Source organism: Enhydra lutris, unplaced genomic scaffold, assembly GCF_002288905.1.
Source record: "Enhydra lutris kenyoni isolate GAN:26980312 unplaced genomic scaffold, ASM228890v2 scaffoldscaffold89, whole genome shotgun sequence".
Taxonomy (NCBI): domain Eukaryota; kingdom Metazoa; phylum Chordata; class Mammalia; order Carnivora; family Mustelidae; genus Enhydra; species Enhydra lutris.
Genome location: NW_019154173.1, coordinates 1,669,641 through 1,691,709, shown reverse-complemented (window position 1 = coordinate 1,691,709; position 22,069 = coordinate 1,669,641). Strand labels below are relative to the sequence as shown.

General features: G+C 46.8%; 1 protein-coding gene across 3 annotated transcripts in view; it reads right to left on the bottom strand.

The window, feature by feature from the left end:
* Window positions 1-22,069, bottom strand: part of LOC111162134 (glypican 3) — a 402,636-nt gene that overhangs the window by 97,750 nt on the left and 282,817 nt on the right. For all 3 annotated transcript variants that reach the window (XM_022526328.1, XM_022526329.1, XM_022526330.1), the window contains one exon: window positions 4,653-4,773. In XM_022526328.1, coding sequence (XP_022382036.1) covers window positions 4,653-4,773 — 121 coding nt within the window. The remainder of the gene's footprint in view (window positions 1-4,652; window positions 4,774-22,069) is intronic.

Sequence of the window (22,069 nt, the reverse complement as noted above, 5' to 3'; positions counted from 1 at the left end):
TGTTCGTGAAAGAGCTTTATAAATGGAGGAATTATTATCATTCCAGTGGAGTCACATGGCTAACCTGACCCAGAGACCAGTCGCCTATCTGACCCGAGGAGGGAAACTTTAGGGGTAATAAATGCAAAAGTGGTTTTCTAATTTAATGTTTTCATAGCCTAGTGGGAACAAGGCGGTAGGACAGAAGAATTGGGTGGGGTGGGGGGCAGGGGAAGGGCAAGTTGAAGTTCCATCTGCCCAGGATGGAAAACTGGTGGGAAGAGAACAATCTCTGAAAAGAGTAGAAAGGGGTGACCTGGGAACAGGGTGTTTTAAAAAGAGTGGCAAAGCAGAGAATAAAGTCACAAGACTTGTTCACAAGAGGGTGCTGGGTTAAAGGCTGACCTTGAGCCACAAATCACGGAATCACACGGCTGGACGGAATCTTAAGAGGCCACCTCGTCCACTCCCCCGCCATTCAGCCGGACATTTCAACCAGCCCAAACAGATGAGACTTTATCCAGCTTTGAATGAAAAGCTCGGACACCAAATGGGCAGGTATCGACTGGCTTCAGCTGTTTACAACAGGCAGGGAAACAATTTCTGGAATTTCATTTGAACCGGAACTGAAACTGGGGGAAAACAATAAACAGTGAGGTTTTCCTGGGGAAGAATAAGGGAGAACAGTTCAGGGACCGCTAAAATTCACACTAACTCCACGGCTACTCTCGGAGAGAGAGAAAATGTCACCGACAGAGCTGGGTTAGAGGGCAAACGGCCCGCAGGATCATCTGGGTAAGAATGTATTGTGATCATTCTTGGTGTTTGGGGGGTCTTCCCTGCACACAGGAGCCTCGGAGCAGAACACTAACAAAAACAAAACTTGTGTGTGTATGTGTGCGTGTGTGTGTGTGTTTAAAGCAATATGGCCCAGCAAATTTCAGAATGGACACTGGGGGCTTAAAGGAGTTCAACGGCTCTGCTAACACAAGACAATAAATCCTCACACAAATTAGAAACTGAAAAGGAAATAAAAACGTCCTCATTTCCAATCGTGGGAATGTTACACATGAACTCTGGCTTGGAAGGAGGCGGGGAGGCCATTCCACACCTGCAGGCCTTCCCAGGAAAGGGGCCCGGGGCCTGACCCTGAACCCATCCCCTCAAGGTTACACCACGGGACCGTCAATATGGAAATAATGTTACTTTATTCCCTTAGAGAGTATAGTATTTCCAGCGCTATCGACGGCAACTGTAACCTGAAAGGAGGCAGCTGAGAATTTCCACGGAAGAAAGTGAAGAGTTACTTTGGGAAGTACTCCTAAGTGGCCCAGCCACGGTCCATCTGGATGGATGCACGTGAGCCTACAAGCACAGACAGAGAGAAGGAAGTAGTCTACGTTTACGCTCCGGGACTCACCACTCACTTCTATGGAACTTGGGCGCATTAACTTGGTTCTCTCCACCTCCCCCCACCCAGTCCCCGCAACATGTGGTGCACTGAGTCAGGCATTCAGTGCATCCAAATGTTTGGCTGTGTATTGGAAACAACACCTGGATGATTGATCAAATCTTCAATCTTCAACTGAACGTGCTGGTTGTTTGGGCGGCATGCCCACCCAGCCTTTGATGGCTTTCTGCCTCAGTTTCCCTAGTTATAAAAAAAAAAAGGGGACAACGAATATATATCACTTACCCCCAAAGGGGTCAGTAAGGATGAATTAACGTCCAAAGGTAACAATGAGTTCTTGAAAAGGACAACTCTGTGCCGGGTTGACTTTTCTCCCCCCAGTACGGCCAGTTAGACTTTCAGCACATGAAATCCCTCCGAAATATGCTTATGTGCTCAACAAACACAACAGGTCATCACCTTCTTTGCCATCATTAGCATCATGGTAACATCCTTCTCTCACTTTCTTAAAATGTCTCACTTTCAGACTGAATCACGGCCCAAATCGGAATTTTATTGAAGGCCTGAAAACAAATGTGTTCGGGCCATGTAAAGCAAGACAGATGAGAAAAAGAAGTCCCTGTGGGTGTTTGAAGCCCAGGCAATGTTAACAGCTCTACTTAAACAGGTAAAACTGGTCTATCAATGAGAATTCATTGGTTGCTCAATAATATTTGTAAGGGAACCAAAAATGTTCACACACACATTCACGGCAGAGGTGGGAGAAAGAAATTGTAATGATGCCTTTTCCCACTCTCACACGCTTCCCTACCCATGAGGTGGTTTCAGCTTCTGTGGCTGGAAGACAGAGGAAGGGGACAGAAGGAAACAATATGGGAGAGCAGAGAAGAGAGACACACCAAAGGAATCTACAACCACACAAAACTGGGGAAGCAGATTAGATAGACAGGCAAAAAACAAAACAAAACAAAACAAAAATCTGGAATCATGCCCCCCTTTCAAACTCAAGTCCTGCCTACGGAGGAAATCCTGAATTATAATCATTTCAACTGCCATTTATTATCTGCTGGGCATAGGCAATTACATAGATTTGTATACATGGGTAAAAACATATAATACATAAAATACATTATATCTGTAATTAGATTTAAGCTTTCTATAATGGAGGTATATATAAAATTTCTGATCCTCACAAGAACCTTATAAAAGAGGTTTTGATATCTGTCTGTACTACAGATGAGAAAACTATAGCGCAGGTCCGATGACTTGCCCAAAGTTCTATACCTGGTGAGATCCACAGCCAAATTCAGGTCCATCTGGATCCAAAGCCCATGCTCTTCCCACTATGCGACATGGTCTCCCACAGTATGAATACTGAACACTCAATATCTCTGTTACAAGACTGGATTTTCTAGGGACCGTTAGGTCAGATGGAAGCCCACATCTGACATGACGCGGCATTCCTTTTTTCCAGTGAGGGGGTCCATCCACAGGCCTTTGATCTTCTAACCAGTCGAGTGTTGCCACCCAGCTAGAGCTGGTTAGAGATAATCTGGAAAGGATTCAGAGGAAAAATGGCCACTGGTGTCCCCAGGTGAAGCTGTACCATGCCCTCACGTGAGTGGTTTACGCTGTGCTCTGAACCCTTCAGAGATGTGTTCTGGAGAAATCCTATCACATATCGCCAGGCTCTGTAGAACTTCGTGAGGTTGTGAATTCACAGAAAGAAGGCTCTTTCCCAACACCACTGCTGTTACCATGTGCCACACTCACAACTATTCATTCAATGCTCACTGAGTGCAGGGCACTTTCTTAGCACGGGAGGGGTCACACCCGAGTGTGCTGTAAATACTTCTGCAAAGCCATTTGCAGTGAAATACACCACTATTAGAGAGCCCTTCCAGACATTTTCTAAGAACCACAAAAATGTCATTGCTAACCTTTGTATTAAAAAATAAAGCCATGCCAACGTCTTCACGCACAAACCTCTGACCCCGCATAAGGATTTGAGTTGCATTAAGTTCTTTTGAAGCTACAAATAGAAGTCCGTGGTGCAGGGCCCTCCCACTCATGGATCACGGGGCAGGAACACTGTCATTCTGGTATACGGTGGCACTTTTGGTGGCCTTTTTTTTTTTTTTTTGTGGCCACAAAGCAATCACAAGCAGATGGTACAACTAACTTCTATTTGTGTCTTAGTTACTAAACTCCTCATGAGAGGAAAACTGTGTACAGGTCAAGGGAATCTGTGGGTGTCTCTGTGCAGGGCAGTGAGTCAGAAGGAGGCAAGGGTGCGGTGAAGCTCGTCTTCTAGTATCTTCCTACTGGCAGTGAGAGCTGATACATGCCCCCATTGGAAAGCAATTTGGAAACATGCATTAAAATGCTCACATCCTTTAACCTGATAACACCAGTATTTTAAGAAAATGATTGAAGATCAGGAGAAAGCTCCACGCATGAAGACGTAGCTTTCTTTATGAGGATAAAAAATTTGAAACAATGTCAATATCCAGCAAAAGCAAACTGATTAATTATCATGAATACTTAAAGAAATCTTAGGCGGCCACAAAAAATGATTAATATGAAGATTTGTGACAACATGAAAAAGTGATTCCAATATAATGTTAATTTTAAGAACTATAAATCACTTGTGTAGTTCCAATTACGTAACAAGTCCGTGTGAGTGTGGTTTTCTGGACAAACGTTAGAAAAGAACAACTAAAAATGAAAACAGGATAGGGTAGTGGGATTGTGAGAAATATTTTTCCCTCTATTTTCCAAGCTTTCTCTAATATTACAATATTATCTTTATAATTTTAAAGTGGGGTGAAGGGGTCCCTGGCTGGCTTAGTCGGAAGTGTATGTGACTCTTGATCTCAGGATCATGGGTTCGAGCTCCACGCTGGGTGTCGTGATTACCAAAAAAATAGAATTAAGTAAAAATGCAGTGAAAATCAAGGGTCAGACGTCCTTTTCAACAAAGCAAATCTTTTTTTTTTTTTTAAGATTTATTTATTTATTTGAGACAGATGCATGAGTGTGGGGAGAGGGAGAGAGAGAATCTCTAGAAGACTCCTGCCAAACATGGAGCCCAAATCGTGGCTTGGTCTCACAACCGTGTGATCATGACCTGAGCTGAAATCACAAGCTGGCTCAGTTGGTTAAGTGTCCAGCTTGTGATTTCAGCCCCAGCTGGAATGGCGGAACCTGACCATCCCTCATTTTTTCCCCCATTTCCATTTTTGTTCGATGTACCACTTACCTGGTTAATATGCTTCAGCTTGTCAATAATTTGACTGACCACTGGCTCAGGGCCCTTCATTTTCAGCTCATGGAGGTTGAACTGATTTTTCATGCCATTCCTTGCTGCCTTCTGGCTGTATCTGGAAAGGGGAAGGTAAAGAAAAGGTTTGTCACAGGAGGGTCCCATGCAAAATAAAAGCTGACTATACTTGACGCCAGTGGTCAAACTGACCATAAGCTCTCTTCAGCCTTCTAAACCACGGGATGCAAAAGTAAACCACTCCAGATAAAGTCTATTTGCAATGGAGAGCATTCCACAGTCAACAAACATTAATACATTAATTCAACATCATTCCCCCACCCCAGGAGTTGGGGACACAACAGTGCAGACCAAGTCCCCTCCCTTACTCTGTTCTGGATCCAGCATGGCATCCAGAAGAGTAAGGGCCCATGGCAGTTCAGAGCGACGAGAGCTATGTTAAGGGAGGTCCTGCGTCTTAGGGGAGCACTCAGAAGGGACCTTAACTGTGAGTGTGCTTTCTACTCCCTGGAAAAAGAAAGACGCCTGCGTGTTCTTTACTTCTTCCTTCTCCTCCCCTTCCTCCTCCCACCATTTCCTGTAGGCCCTGGAGTTGGGTTTGTTTTGGGAGGCATTCCCAAGCCATGGGCAGTATAAATTTGCCCTTGCCTTACACACCTCCCCCCCCTGCATTACGATAGTCGGGTTAAGGGCAAATTCATGTTCTTTCATTTGTATTTTTAATTACAAATATAATAATGTTCATGGTAAACAACTTAAACAGTACAGAAGCAAACAAAGCATAAAGTAAAAGTTCCCGCATCATCCTATCCTTCCAAGAGAGAAGCATGGCTAGCTGTCTGATGTATATTCTTCTAGGGGTTTCCACACACTTTTACTAACATATAATTCTAACCCAAATTGGAAGCATACTAGTCGTGCTGATTTACAACTTTTTATCACTTAACAGCTGTCTTGTCCTTATTCTTCTGTATGGCTGTACCATAATTTACTTATCCAATCCCTGATGAACAATGGAGTTATTTCTAAGAATTTGTTAATATAAACAATGCTACAAAGAATATCCTTGTATACTAATCTTCACACATTTGCATGAATAGCTATAAAGGATGATTGCCTAGAATTTAGTCACTTCGTATTCTTCTTCCTTAAGATTTTATTTATTTATTTATTTGAGAGAGAGCATGAGCAGGGGGGAAGGGGAGAGGGGCAGAGGGAGAAGCAGACTCCCTGTTGAGCAGGAAGCCTGACGTGGGGCTCCATCCAAGGACACTGGATCATGACCTGAGCCCAGGGGTGACACTTAACTAACTGAGCCACGCAGGCGCCCCTCACTTCGTAATCCCAAATTACGACATGCAATGAATAATTAATACTACTACATTTTTGCATAGCACTGAACAAAGTAGTTTCTTATCATTCAGCTTACTTGAGCTTCTCAACCACACTGTGATGTGGGTAGGGCAGACATCTTTATTATTTATTACCAAAAATTCCACAACTCCAGAAGATACTGATCTGGTTTTGTTAGGTGTTTCCTTCCACGATATGATGTACCTGCCAATATTCAGGACATGCTTTGAAAAAGACATGCAGTAGCAGAGGAGGTCAGGAAATCTAGTTCTGACCCTCATAATTAAAAAGGCATCCAATGAAAAGGAAAATATTCTTTTAAAATAATCCCTACACCCAACATGGGGCTCGAACTCATGACCTTGAGATTGAGAGTTGGGAGCTGCCCTGACTGAGCCAGCCAGGTGCCCCATGGAAGGGAAAACATTTTGTAGTAAAGTTGAAGAGAATATTTGATTGCATTTCTTTTGAAATGCTAGCCTCTTACTTAACTTTGAAGATCAGCGAATACACAGATCACCAACCATCAAACACCAATTGCCTTTGGGGGTATATTAAAGAAACGCAAAGCAGCATTCTTTTTTTTTTTTTAAAGATTTTATTTATTTATTTGATAGACAGAGATCACAAGTATGCAGAGAGGCAGACAGAGAGAGAGAAGGGGAAGCAGGCTCCCCGCTGAGCAGACAGTCCGATGTGGGGCTCGATCCCAGGACCCCGGGATCATGACCCAAGCCAAAGGCAGAGGCTTAACCCACTGAGCCACCCAGGCGCCCCAAAGCAGCATTCTTTATTTACGTATCTTGTGGCAGTCAGCTTACTAGCCTCTTTTATGTTCATATCATGTTGCTTAAATGCCATCTCCCTCCTGATACCAGCAACTTCATTGTGTCTCTCTTTGCACCTACTGATGCCTGAAGCAGAGACCCTGTTCACAGACAAAGGGGTAAGGCTTGTGATAAATCTTGTGAAATGAGCTTCAGGAATGTGTCCCCAGAGACATTTCCGTGGGCTTATGCATATCGAAGCTTGCCGACCACTTTTATCCCTGCTCCTACAAAAGAAACGTCTTCCTGAAGTTTATGATCCTCATTGGAATAGTGTAAAGACATCTGCCAACGTCCCAATTCTGCCCTATGCTCCCTCTTCCAAATCACCTATAAATATTAAATCAAATTAGTCCCCCAGCTGATCCCTGTGGACCACTGTATTCTTTCCCGCCATCCAGAAAAGTGTCCATGTTGCTTGCTCTGTTTTTTGGTTTCTTAACTCCAAGCTATGGATCAGGAACCAGGACAAAACACTGCTCTCCAATCCCACGGTGACTCAATTTTTTAAAAACAGCTTTGGGTTGGAAAACTTGCCAAACGTTTTGAAAGTTGAAATAGCAGCCACTGTTCCGCTCGCCCCGTGTGCTATTTAAATCCTCAAAGGACTTCGGTAAATTAAGCATGGTTTCTGGTTACAGAAGTGTTAGGAAGAGCTGGCTTGCGGCTTTGACCTAAAACTTGCCTTAATTTTCTGTTTTCCGCAAAGCAGTAACCCAAAGTACTGATCCAACTGATTCCCATAGCTGCTAAGACTTTATGGCACTGTTTTAAAACTTGGCGTTCTTGCACTCTTCCTTGAGGTGTCTCAATACCTCCCCCATGCCCCAATCATTTCTGTTTCCCACGTGTCTACTCTGTTTTCCTTAACTGGACAAAATACAGAATGGAATCTTAAAAGCCGGGAGTGCTAACTGGAATATTATGCAGTTGTGAAAAGGATGAAGTCAATCTATTTGTGTTGCCATGAAGCCAAATCCAAGACATGTTGTTGCATGTGATTCCATTTGGCATAAAAACAGGTCTGCAGATGTATGACTCCCCTGTCCTTTATATGTGTCCCAATAGACACAGACAATTTTTAAGAAACGGTGATAGCAGTTTGCAAGCAAAGATATGGGGGAACTCTTAATAGTATTTTATTTTCTTCCATATCTTTACATTTTTAAATCTTTTTAATAATTTAAAGTTTAATGAGGGAAGTTTTAGATAGTGGTTAATTTTCTTAAAGGCAGAAGAGAAAGCAAAAGGAAAGAAAAGGTAAATTAAAAGCAGGGCCCACGGGAAGCCCTTCTTCTTGGAAAGCTTCTAGTGGCCATCACTAGCAGCCCAGCTCAAAGGTGACTTCTTAGGACAGATTGCACATGTATAGAATGCAATATACACGATGTCACCCTGGACCCCCTCGCACATCAGGTGCTGATGATCAGGCTGCCAGCTCTGCTTCGGCAGGTGAAACATACATGTTTCATACTCTTCGATGAAGTAACTCCAATTTGCCTATCTCAAAAGGACAGTAGATCAGCGAGGCTGTGAATATGAACAGACGTTATTACGAGTACCTTCTCTCAAAAGGAGGCAAATAAGTCATTCAAGGCTCGATCACCTTCCCTGGGGCTGCCTAAAGCCCCTTCCTGTAAGTGACTGAGGGCCTCCCTAAGCCACTCTGATGCATCCCGACCTGCAGACCTTGCATGTAACTGTATCTTGGGGAACGACTCGAGTTGCTTGCTCTCCTCTTATGCACGTTCCGTTCGCCAGCCCATGAAACCTGTGAGGTTTTTGAAGGCAGAGGCTTGGTTAAGTTCTCTTTTGTACTATGCAGAGCGCCTCTGGTACTGACAGTAACAAGAGTACCAAGAGCTGTCAGCATCTAGTGCTTTCTCCGGGCCAGACACTGAAGCACTGAGAAAAATCATGTGGCATCTCACGGACTCCTCCGACAATCCAAGGGGATAGACACTATGATTATCAGCCTGTTTTTACTGATGAGGAAGCAGAGGCCCAGAGAAGTGAAGTCACTTGCCCGAGGTCACACAGTGAGTGGATAGAAAGTTGGAGTTCGAAATCTTGTGAGTCCATCTCTAACTGCCTGTGTTTTTCTTTCTTCAAGGTTTCCTTTTTTTTAAAAGACATCCCTACACCCTACATGGGGCTCAAACTCACAACCCTGAGATCAGGCGTCGCAAGCTCCCCCCCCTGAGTCAGCCCGATGTCCTTACCTGCCTCTGTTCTTAACCGCTACGCTGCTACTGCTTCCTTAGGAATCGTCCATGCCGACAAGGTATTTGCCATTTCCTCACCGCACTGCTCCCCCATATGAGAAAATTCACAAGCTCCCTATAAGGGTCACCAAGGCTCGGCGCAGGGCGCGCAACAGAGGTTCTCCTCGCCTACTCAGCAGATTCCTGGGCTCGCCCTCTAAAAGCCTCAGGGAGGGCCCCGTGGATGGAGTTTCTTCTCCCAAACACAGATCCAACAGTATTGCTCTTCAGTGAACTGTCTGTGTTCTTGGGAGATACGGTATTGAGGTCAGAGAAATAAATAATCCACCGCGACGACCACCACCACCACCACCACCACCACCGTCACGCCACTGGGCGAGCACCAAAGGCGATCTGAAAATCCCTAAGGACAACAGGAAAACAAATGCAGGAAAATGTTGTGTTTACTGCCTCTCTGCCTTCATCCCCTCGGCTCTAGCAATGTGGCAGATGTGACGTGACCCCGGGGAATTTTGTGGAACATGCGTGCTCCGCTTCCAGCCTGGAGGGACTTAGTTAGGGGTGTCTCCATAGTTTGGGCATAAATTAATTCAGCATTTCATTTCCAATGGCTCACTCTGTGCTACTGGTGTGTGGAGGTTCACGAGAGGCTCTGAACGAGGACGAGCCATCGCAGCACGACCCTCACCCGCAGGCTGCCCAGAGCACCAGGAAAGGGGGCTCCGTTGGCCACAGAGGACTTTAATGATGAGTTATCTACTTAATGACACTCACCTCTAATTACATCCATTGTCCTCTCTCAGGAATACTGCTTCTTTCCTAACGCTTTGACGTGGTTCTGGCAATGAATGCCAGCCAGTGGAGAAAGAAAAATGAATAGAGAGAAGTTCCTATCTCCAGAATCTCTAGTTTTCTTCACTTGATCTTAGCCAAAAGGCCGAGAAGCGATAAGAATCTCTAGTTTTCTTAACTGGACATGTTACATGTGATCTAAGAAGCATCAGCTTTTAGGTATGATATGCGGTAATACTTATATACTACTTATGTACTTAAATACTACCATCCACTTTGGTATCTGCTTAGCACAAAAGTGACTGCCCTAATGCCAAGAAATCCCTATTTGTGAAGTGAAAAGGGGACATGCTTCTGTTCAGGCAGATTGGTCAAGGATGGGGGAGGAGGGGGAGGGGGGTTACCGGTGCAAAAGCCATAAAGAGAAAAGGAACCTAATTAAAACAGGACATCTGGGCATGCTTGTCTTGGGACAGTTGAAGCAAAGAGAGCACTTGTAGAAGAGGAATAGAGTCAAACAAGCGGAAAATGGGCGATCTTTTCTTCCCACTTCTGTGCTGGCTGAGGCAGCAAGGGTGTAGAGGAAAGAAATCAACGAATTCAAACGTAGAAATCGCTGGAAACGGAAGCACCCTTAAGAGATCACCTTGTCCAATCCACTCTTCGGTAGGTGAAGAAACTGAGACCCAGAGAGGGGCTTTTCTACCAGCACAAGATGTTAGTGTCACAACCCCCCCCCCCCTTTAGAAGAAAGTCAGCTCTTTAAAAGGTCCCTTAAATGCACACTGCGAATTTCAAACATTGCTAGCCGGGCTGGCTGTAAGGCGGGGAGGCCGCTAGAAAACTCACTTTCCTTCTTCCCCTAGGCCTTTGAATCGTGGTAAGTGTTTGAGAGCAAGTCTTAGAAGGACTAACTACTCCTACCCCCCCCCGCCCCGCACCCCACCAAAATATGTGATTTTACAAAAGTTTAATTTGCTGCGGGGTTAGACGGAGGCTGCAAGTGAGTTACAGAGCGCACATTCTCAGAGCGCCATCTTATGGAAAGACTGAGGTATTGCATGCAGCTCCTGATTTATCAGCTCCTTTCTTTGGAAAGTGCTCCAGCCACAATAATTGCTGTGGAAAAATGGGATAATTAAAGAGTATAAATAGCTTTAAAAACAAGCCAGAACACAGGGTAGAAAAACCATCTTGTTAAGAGGCCTAGAAAAATGTTCTTTCTATCCAAGATACAGTCTTAATTTACATAAATGAACAGAAAAATAAAGCAAAAGGTGGAAAGAGCTGAGTTTTTGTAAATGCATTTCATAAAGATAGCAACAATTTGCTTCTTACTTATTTATGCACATATTTAAAGGAAAATGTTTCCCATATTTGTCAGCACAGCAGTTCTACTCGAGAGCAAATGTCTAACCCTATATATCCACCACACTCTGAGAAGCCCCTCTGTTCTTTCAGAAATTAATTACAAATACATTTCAACAGACAGGAAGTAAAAGCTAGAGAAGAAACCGGAGAGATGTAGATCCATTTATATCTCATTTAGCGGGCATGAGCTATATAAGGGACTATGTGTATTAGAATCTGGTTTTCACCTAGTTTCAAAGCAAAGAATATCTTCCAGATGGTGAGGAAAGCGTGAGAAGTTGAACATCACCCACCATGGGGAAGAGAACCTGGCCTTGGGGAACGTGGAGAGAAAAAGGCCAATGATGAGGGGATCACCTGGACATTGGTCCAAGGAAGCAGCCTCTGCAGAGGAACCTCAAGGTAAAGAGAGAAAAGAGTAAATAAGGAAGCCAAATTGAGACTGTGGGCTAGGCAGAACCCGGGGTGTGGGAAGGACGGTGAGCACTGCCTTCTGGGCTTGGAGCCCAACAACCAGCAGTCCGGATGCCAGGTGGAGGGTTCTCTGGGGGGGGGAGGGATGGTGCCCCTGAGGAAGGACATATCAAGGAGGAAAGGACTTCCACCCAGTTTCACTCTTACAAAACCCGAAAGAAGTATGGAATTCAGGAGCTGGGGAGCTAGGGGTGGGGCTGTCACGGCACGAAGCACACAGTGTGGATTTATTATTCAATCACCCCAAACTCATTTATCAAGTCCTTCTAGACCAGAGAACTAGCCCAGAAAACCAGATGTTTTCCCATCCCACTGGAGTCAAGCCAAAAGGAAATGATCTTTACCTGCTTTTAAGTTAGTTTTTTTTTTTTTTTTTAAGTTAGATTTTTAGCTCATGGGAATGAGGATCAGGTTTGGAAAGAACCCTCAAAATCCTTTAGTCCAATGCCCTCCACTTACAGATGGGCAGACTGGGGCCCACAGAGGCCAAGCGTCCCTGCAGATGTGCTTTGCACGGAGTTGTCACGCTCCCCCAATAAAAGAGCCAAGAAAGGAGTGAGAGAACAGGCCACCTACTTCAACGGACTGTGACAGCCCTGGAGCACGGCAAGGGATGGTCAAAATTGTGGTCAGTAATTAGTTTTAGGAGGCGAAAGCCGATTTAGTGTACACAGTTTACCAAGGCCACGAGTACATCATATACTCGAGAAAGACCAAATCACGTGGCAGAAGGCACTCCAGCCTTGTTGTCAAGACCTAGTTTCACCGGGGCAGGGGATGGGAGATTGGGGGAACGAGGTGGTGGGTATTAGGGATGGCACGTATTGCGTGGAGCGCTGGGTGTGGTGCAAAAACAATGAATTCTGCTATGCTGGGAAAAAAAAAAAGACCTACTTTCACAAGCTGGTTTCCACCACTTACTGTGTGCCTTTTTTTTTTCTTCTTTAAAAAAATATTTATTTATTTTAGAGAGAGAAAGAGAGTGCGAGGGGGGAGTGTTATAGCACCAAGAGCCATAAGATACCTGGGAATAAACCTAACCAAAGGATCTGTACTCGAGGAACTACAGAACCTCATGAAAGAAACTGAAGAAGATACTGTGTGCCTTTTTTTTTTTTTAAATATTTATTTATTTGACAGATCACAAGTAGGCAGAGAGGCAGGAAGAGAGAGAGGAGGAAGCAGGTTCCCTGCTGAGCAGAGAGCCTGATGTGGGGCTTGATCCCAGGACCCTGGGATCATGACCTGAGCCAAAGGCAGAGGCTTTAACCCACTGAGCCACCCAGGCGCCCCTACTGTGTGCCTTTTGACAAAGAATGAAACCCCGCCAGGCTGGAGCTTCCTCCTCTCTAAAGTGGGGATGATGCCGCTTGCCTTGTCTGGAGGACGAATTGATAGCCCGAAGCCTAGTTAGTTGGGACAGCGGAGGCCACGTGCTTCAAACAGTGCCCAGACCCCCACGTGAGGGCCGCTGCTGTTACAACGTGAACGCACCAAACACCGAGCGGACGTGCAGCAGGAGTACAATAAACGGTATTCGAAGAGGATTTCCAGAGAGAGGATGAAGGCGCCTTGCAATGAACAGTCAGGGGAGGCTTCAAATCTACCCATCCCCGTGCTGAGGAGACCGAAAGAAATGGAAGCGTCTTGGTTGGGCAAGGATGCCCAGCTGAAGTCCAAGTTTGAGCAGGGGCACCGATGGTGTAGGGTTCAGGGAGGACTGAGCACAGCCAAAAGCACCCAAGGCTTTCTTTCAGGTTGTGATTGAGCAGTGACTTGTGGCTCCCTCTAGCAGAGATGTCCTTGCACGGAGCCTCCAGGGGACAGGGCCTCTGGGGGGAGGCAGGGGGTGGGGGAGGGGGGATACTCACCAGGCAGGGCTTCAAATGGTCCAAAGTTAACAATCACCTGCTGAAGAACACATCATTTCCTGAGGCCCAGGGTCAGAAACCCGCCCTGCTCACTTGTCCCCCTGCATTTCACTTTCCTCCTCTCTGGGGCCCCAAACTCCCACTTTGCAGAAGTGCCCCAAGTCATGAATCCGATGGCTCCTGAAAACACCCACATGTTTTTTCACATCCCTTTCTTGAGGACACTGCACTGTCTGTCCCAGGTTCCCGTGGGGTCCCCAACAGCCATTCTTCAATGCCATGATCTGCCCAGCGGAGGCTGAGACCCTCAAAGTCGACCTACAATCACACTTCGCTGACCGGTTTGAGAGGCAGGCACGTCGGAGTTAGGGGAAAGGGAGACTTCTTCTCTTCCCTTGTGTGTGCTGTGTTTCAAGCATACACAGTAACAAAGAAAAACGTCCTTGGTGTGGCTCCGGGCATCCCCTGGAACCTTATTTAACGACCCCCCAAAGCTCATGAGGGGAGGACGCACGCGTTCCCATGAATAGGTACCACCTCAAAGCCTTCACTGAGCAGGATTAGGCCTACCCAGACCCTGAGCCAGTGGTGGCAAAGGCAGGAAGGCGATCACGTCACTGGCTGGCCTGTCAGGCCCCAGCCTCTGGAATTAGTCTTGTACCTCAAACCCGGTCTTTCTTGTTTGGGGAGTGAACCCCAGAGGTTCAGGCATGACTTCCTCTTGCCAGCTAGATTTCCCTGGGCTGTGCTACCCTGAGCTCTGTCCTGGTTTTCTTGTTTGTATTCATCTCTGGGTCTGTCCTTTGCTTTACCCCGTGAACTCATCCTGCCGGGCATACAGTAGGCAGTCCATAAGTGTCTGCTGAACTGAACGGAGACTGAATGCCTCACCCAAAGCTCAGCTTGTGTGGTCGAGACTCTAACCTACTTTGTCCAACTCTTGTCAGTGGTCTCCCTCTGGGCCCTCCCCCACAACCCCCAATCTGCAGCCACTGACTGAGAACCTGCCTTATGCTGGACTTTTGTCTGGGCCCTGCCAGGAAAATCGGCCACTGTGTCCCGCCCCCTAGATGGCAACACTCTGGAAACCAATGCCTGCCTGGAGAAAGGCAGGGTTCCTTCCCTCGGCTCCAGTGAATATCATTATTCAGGTGGTGGGTCACTTCCCCCCCCAGGCCAGCCAGGCAGGTGAGTTCCCACGGCCCAAGCGCCACTCCTTCCAGCCTCTGTCCCATCCCCACAGAGCAGTCAGTGCACGCCCACGCCAAGCCCACCCATCATACACACCTGCTAGCAATATCACTTCTCGGAGTGTAAACTTCAGCCCACTTCTGAGTGGTTCTACCGCTGTGAATATACGTCTTCTGATACACCTGTTACATTTCCTATAGTCAAGACAGTAACTTTGAAAGAGGGTCGGGGTGGGGGGCACCCGGGTGGCTCAGGGGCTTAGGCCTCTGCCTTCGGCTTAGGTCATGATCCCAGGGTCCTGGGATCGAGCCCTGCATCGGGCTCTCTGCCGGCAGGGAGCCTGCTTCCTCCTTCTCTCTCTGCCTGCCTCTCTGCCTACTTGTGATCTGTCAGATGGATAAATAAAATCTTTAAAAAAAAAAAAAAGAAAGTGTCTGGCTGGCTCAGTGAGGAGAGCATGAGACTCTTGATCTCAGGGTCATGAGTCTGAGCCAGACATTGGATATAGAGATGATTAAAAAAAAAAAAAAAAAAGAGTTTCAAATCTCATGGTGAAGTTTCTAGGTTCTCAGTTCTGGGCATCAGAGAAAGGATTTGCCGTCTTCCATCAGTAAGAGAATGCAAGTGCTATCTACTCACCACTTCCCTGCTAGGCATCTACATAGCCCCAAGCTCAGCCACAGACACCCTCCGCCCCCCAGCCACGCTGGAGCTGGAGGTCCCGAACTTTCCGATTTTCTGGCCCCACTGTCTCTAATCTGGACTTCCCATGAAGCCCAGATCCTGCTTTTGGCTTGGGCAAACCTGGTCCTCAGAACATGAAACCTTCGACTAGTGACTGTTGGACTCACCAGCAAATCTGTGACCCAGCGTGTGAAGCTCTTCTTCCCGCCTCACCTGCACACATGCCCGCCTCCATCTCAACACCCAGAGCACTTGGCAGACTGTGCCACAGGGGCTGAAGGGAAGACGAAAGAACCGCCCCCCCCCCCAAGAATACAGGGACTTGGTGTTAGACTTAGCCAAGGACACTGAAAAGTCTGATCTGCAGGGAGCATGGACTGGCTCCTTCTGTTGTTTTCTTCCCTTAAAAGTGTTCCCGAGGAGCGCCTGGGTGGCTCAGTGGGTTAAAGCCTCTGCCTTCGGCTCAGGTCATGATCCCAGGTTCCTGGGATCGAGCCCCACGTCTGGCTCTCTGCTCAGCAGGGAGCCTGCTTCCTCCTCTCTCTGACTGCCTCTCTGCCTACTTGTGATCTCTGTCTGTCAAATAAATAAATAAAATCTTGAAAAAAAAAAAAAGTGTTCCCGAGCCCCCGAGTCCGGGCTGCGGTCAGAGCCCGGGGATGGCAGGGGGTAAGAGTCCACATGTCTGCTTGGTGGAAGACGGTGGCGATGGTGGACCTGGGCGGGGGAACCAGAACAGAGCCCCTGAGCACAGGGGAAACAGCTTACCATTTGCCAGCATCCACCGATCAGAATAGCTGTGCCCTGGGCGGAGCCAAGCCGGGCACTGCCGTTCGCGGCTTGCCAGTAATAAAATAAAACCAAGCAATCACAGAGGAGAGGAAAGGTGAACCGGAGTGTAAGCCACCCCCACTCCGACCGCCCCAGTGGCTGCAGGTGCCGTCAGGCCCCACGATGCTTTGCACCTGCTCGCCTGCCGGAACAAGCGGGCCCATTGTGTGAGGCTGGACACACGGAGGTGCCAAGCCAACGAGGGGGGACTCTCCTGACCATAAAGTAGATGGCATTCCAGGAAAACTTTACTAAGCCAAATAAAACTGACTGTAAAGCACTTGGTAAAATATAAAATGGCTACATAAATACTTTATAAAAGCTCACAGCAATGCACACAAGGACGACTAGGTCAAAACTCAGCCTCGCTCTCCAGCCCGGAGGGTCTCAGAGAGAGTGAAAACTGTCTCCCTCAGGCTGGTTTGCTCAGCCACTCTGTATACCTCTGCTCTTACCAGCCCTTCGGCCCTGGGCACTTCTCTCCACGGAGCTCTCCCCTCACTGATAGATCTCTGTGCTTAGAGGGCTTCTTATTTCAATTCTGGGTGGTTGTGTCCGAGAGTACTTGGAGCAACAGACACTGAATTCTTCCATTTCTCTTGCTCAGAAGCCCCTTTGGGGTTATGTGGTGCCGGGAGGGACACATTTGCTTTAAAGTTTAATTATATGAATTTTACCCTGAACTCTCCAGTATCAGAAGCTGAGAACAACCCTGACAACATCTCAACCATCCAGCCCACCTGCTCCCTGAAGCCCCAGAGACACCTGGAGGAGTCAAACGAAGAGTTCATTGCCATTTTAAGGGCAGTGATTACACCCTGGGGCTCCTTTCAAAATTCCCAGTCATCAAGGCGGCTTTAAGGCCTTCCTCCTTGTTTCCAACTCCCTCTCCCAAAATACCCTTGTCATAGGAGCTCAGAACCTGTTAGAACTGGAAAGAGCTTTCAAGGTCACTTCGTCCAGCTCCTTCATTTTATAAATCAGAGAAAAAGCTGAAGGGCAGTGACTTGTCCAAGGTCACACAACAGTTCAGGGTAGACCTAGGACCCAGGCTGGATGGACTTCCGGCCCCAGGCTAAGAGGCTCTCTTCTTACAAGGGCTCCAGAGCTCCACAGGGGACACACAGGTGATGGCTTTATTATAGGAGCCTCGTGTGTAGAGGTGAAGTGGAGGGCTAGCCTCGGAGGCAGACGGGCATTTGAGAAGCAGGGCAGTGTTGTGGGTAGAGGGGCACAGACTACCTGAGCTCGGATCCCATCTCCCTAGTGCTGGGGGTCTGGAGTAATTACTCAGCCTCATCGGTAAAAGTAGGGTAATGAGAACATCCAGCTTGGAAGGCTACTGCAACCATGACTTCAGCGCATCTACACGAGGTGCCCAGCATGGTGCCTGGTACATGGGAAGCACCATAGACATGCCAGCTACGATAAACACTAACCATCTTTGCTGCCTCCATCCTACTTTCTCACATTTTGCTACACCCTTAGATAGGATTTGGGGGGCACAGGGAAGACAGATGGGATCGACATGTTTCAGGGAAGAAACTGTAAGAGAAGTTCCAAAGTGAAGGCAGAAAGACCAACAGAAAGAGTGAGCTGCCGTTCCCCCCACCTGCCTTCATCCCTCCAGGAAACCCCGTACCACTGCACATTCTGTCCATACTTAGTGGGTGACCAGTTGTGTCGCTTTGCCGGGGACTGAGCACTCAGAATCCTCTGTGCCCCAAAAGGAGAAGTCATGGACAGCCTGGGACAAGTGGGTCCCTGTAGAGGCCACGGGGTGTTTGCTGTTTGGGACTACTATTTCTTAGGGCCACAGTGCAGAGGGCTGCTGCTAGATGCCATCCACCGGCATTTGCAAAAGCTGGTTTTGTTTTGTTTTTTAAAGACTTTATTTATCTACTTATTTTGGAGAGAGGGAGAGAGAAAGAGAGAGAGTGAGAAAGTGAGTGGGGGAGGGGCAGAGGGAGAGAGTGAACTTCAAGCAGATTCTGTGCTGAGCACGGAGTCCAACGCAAGACTCAATCCCACGACTCTGAGATCAGGACCTGAGCCGAAATCTGGAATCGTATGCTTCACTGACAGAGCCGCCCAGGCAGCCCAAGTGTAGCGCTTTTTAATGGGGCTTTCCTCATATCTATGAAGGGAGAGGGGTAAAAGCATTTCTTAAATGAATGAATTTCCCCAGGAGAACGTGAGCCAATTTGAAGATGCTGGTCTTCAGCAGGACATTCTCCCAGTAATAGGCTCATTATCACGGGGACTCGTATTTATTTGCTTTGATTCTCTGACGCAGGCTATCTTTCTCTAGGTTGTAGTCCCAGGGCTGTTATTACATGTGTTCGAAAGTAATAAAACTACATTTATTTTAAAACGGCTTGTCATTCAGACTTTTCATTAATTTAAACTGACACTAGCAATCTCTCCAAGTATTTCCTTACCCAGGGCCGACCAGTTTCTTCAGCACCATGGACTGACTTGTTTAAGAATAGAATCTGTGGGGATAGGTGGCTTTGCTTCAAGAAAAAAAAATTATAAAGTAATATGTCTGGAAAGATACAGAGAGGTGGAGGGGAGAGATTCAGGAAGCTGTTAAAGCCTTTGTGAAGGGAGCCCAGTAATGCTGCGTTAATTAAGCCAACACAGTTCCATTCATTCAGGGCAGAACTTCCCGCCATATCTGGTCTACGTTTTCCTACATTAATACCTAGTAAATGCAGGGCGCTTCATAATTTTCAAAGCTATTTCAAATGCATTTTCTTGTTGGAGCCTCGCAGCAACCCTACGGAGGGAGTGAGGAGAAGGCATTCATTTCACAGTCTCACAGAAGAAGACAAAACCGAGAGAACTGTAGTAGTCCACCCAAAGGCGCACAGCGACCGGGCGGGGAAGCCAGATCTGGTACTCAGGTTTGCAGGGCCTCAATTCTGTTCGTTGGTTCATCCACTGAGTTCAATAAACACATTTGGAGAGGTTAATCTGTGGCGGGGGCACCTAAGCAATGAGGATATGTAGGGAGAAGGAGCTAGTAGAACATGACAAACATGGGTAAAATCTCCCCATACAGGGTAACTGGGGCCAGCCTTGAGGGACACCCAGGGGCTGAGGGGTCCTAAACCCAGACGAGGGCATGGGGCAGGAGGATTCTGGCTCCTTAGCAGAGATGCCGTGGAGTTAATGATAGGTAGGTGTAAGAGCTCTTTTTCTGGCCCCTTCTAGAATAGTCTTTGGCTTTGTCTTCTCTAGGATTATTTGGAGATTAGGTTTTCAGCCCGAGTTCTTGTGGAGCACAACCCTCCTACCTGTCTCTCCCATCCGAATCCGAGAGCCCAACTCTGGGCCTGAAGCTGTGCAAATGAGAGGCCCAAACCAGGCAAGGGCTCACGGTCTGGGTGGTTTTAGAGATCACCCGATATGGGGGTCACTAAAATATGAGAGGGCAAAGGAAGCCTGTGACACTGAAGCCACCAATTAAAATGTTTTCCTTCACGGGAAATGCAAGTTCATTATAAAGGCGACAAAGCCAAGGATGAGAGCCATGCTCCCATAAAAGAATAAAATTCATCAGCTCAAGAAATTGGGAGATCAGAACTGATTTTAATGCTCTCTCTCCTTTTCCACAAAGGTGAAGCCAAGGGTAACAGAAGGGACATTAGAGCCTTGGGCAACTCAACCTGACCTGTAACTAGACCCGTCCTGGTTTCTGATGTAAGTACTCGAGGAAGATTCCCTGTGTCGATCGTAAGTAGGAAACCCTAGGAAGAGCCCTTTAGGCCACATTTGCTATAAAACACGCACTGTGTAGGGAGGAAGGCCAGCCCGGTATGTAGCCCCAGATGCAAACAATTCTCACGTGATCTCCAGGGGACTCGAATGCCCACCACTCAGGACCAAGGTGCACCAACCAAGTGTGCACCAACTGGGACCAAAGATGGAGTTTGTTTTGTTTTCGAAGAAAGGAGAGGAAATAAGGTAAAAATGAGAGGGAGTGTGTGAAGCTATCTTCCTGAAGAATTAAAATGGGTCTTTCAGTGGAACTAAAATCAGGCCTAGCTCCATCTATCTTCCAGGGAAGAATTGCAAGGGGCTTTTTATAGGCTTCTTTGAACAACAGAAATAGAAGCTACCATTTCTTGAGGGCCTACTGTGTTCCAGGCACTATATTCTGCATTTCACCATTCCTCTGAACCCTCTCAACAATCTGTTAAGGTAGAAATGATCAACCCCATTGTACAGATGGGGAAACAGGGACTCAGGGAAGAGAAAGAGCTGGTGCATACTGGAGCAGAAATCCAAACCCAGGCCGGCTGATGCCAAAGTTATATGCTTAACCACGGCTACGCTGGGTCTTATGATCACCACGTAATGTTGAAAGTTGTTTCTGCGTGCTTTTTGCTAACCCCCAACTGTTTGGCTGTATGTCTATCAGTAAAAGTCATCAGAAACTCAAACGATATTGTGCCCTTGCTTAAGTATAGGAGGAAAGGACAAAACATGGAGAGCTGAGCTTCTTTCAAAGAAGCTGCCAAGAACTTGTACATTGGGGGAAGAACTGTGGCCAGGGACAGCAGGGAAGTGGCACCTGCTGTTCACTTCCTGTGGCCTGCAGGGTGAGAAGAATCATGGCCACCATGACAGTCACATCATCAAAGAAGCCTGAGGGGTCTGAGGGCAAGGCCCATTGATGGGAAGCTCCAAAGCGAGGCTTCCCTGACAGACTTTTCCGTCTTTCACACAACCAAGTCTCAAGAGTCTATTTTCTTTGATACTGAGTGTCTAACTACCAGAAGTACCAACATGTTTGATCAGCTATCCCATTCAAGAGTCGGCTTCCAAACTATGGAAAGAACTTAGATGTCCATCAACAGATGAATGGATAAAGAAGATGTGGTATATATACACAATGGAATACTATGCAGCCATCAAAAGAAATGAAATCATGCCATTTGCGATGACGTGGATGGAACTAGAGGGTATCATGCTTAGCGAAATAAGTCAATCAGAGAAAGACAACTATCATATGATCTCCCTGATATGAGGAAGTGGAGATGCAACATGGGGGGTTAAGGGGGTAGGAGAAGAATAAATGAAACAAGATGGGATTGGGAGGGAGACAAACCATAAGTGACTCTTAATCTCACAAAACAAACTGAGGGTTGCTGGGGGGAGGGGGGTTAGGAGAAGGGGGGTGGGGTTATGGACATTGGGGAGGGTATGTGTTATGGTGAGTGCTGTGAAGTGTGTAAACCTGGGGATTCACAGACCTGTACCCCTGGGGATAAAAATATATGTTTATAAAAAATAAAAAAATAAATTAAATTAACAAAAAAAGTAATATTAAAAAAAAAGAGTCAGCTTCCAAAAGACTTATAGATATTTCTCCCAGATCCAGTTTACTTTTATAGAAAGAATGGCCTACACTTCTTTACCCTTGCTCTTGACATTTACCTGACTTGCTCAACCAAACGATAATGATGCAAGGCTATCATTTATTCAGTGCCTACATGCTGGAACACATCTTTACTGTACAGTATCATCCCCATCTTACAAATCTGGTAACAGAATTTCTTTTAAAGATTTTTTGAATTTATTTGTCAGAGAGAGACAGAGAGCACAAGCAGAGGAAGAAGCAGGCTCCTGCTGATCAAGGAACCTGATGTAGGACTCGATCCCAGCACCCTGGGATCATGACCTGAGCTGAAGGCAGATGCCTAACCGACTGAGCCACCCAGGCACCCCTGGTAACAGAACCTGATGTCCAATAACTTGCCCGAAGC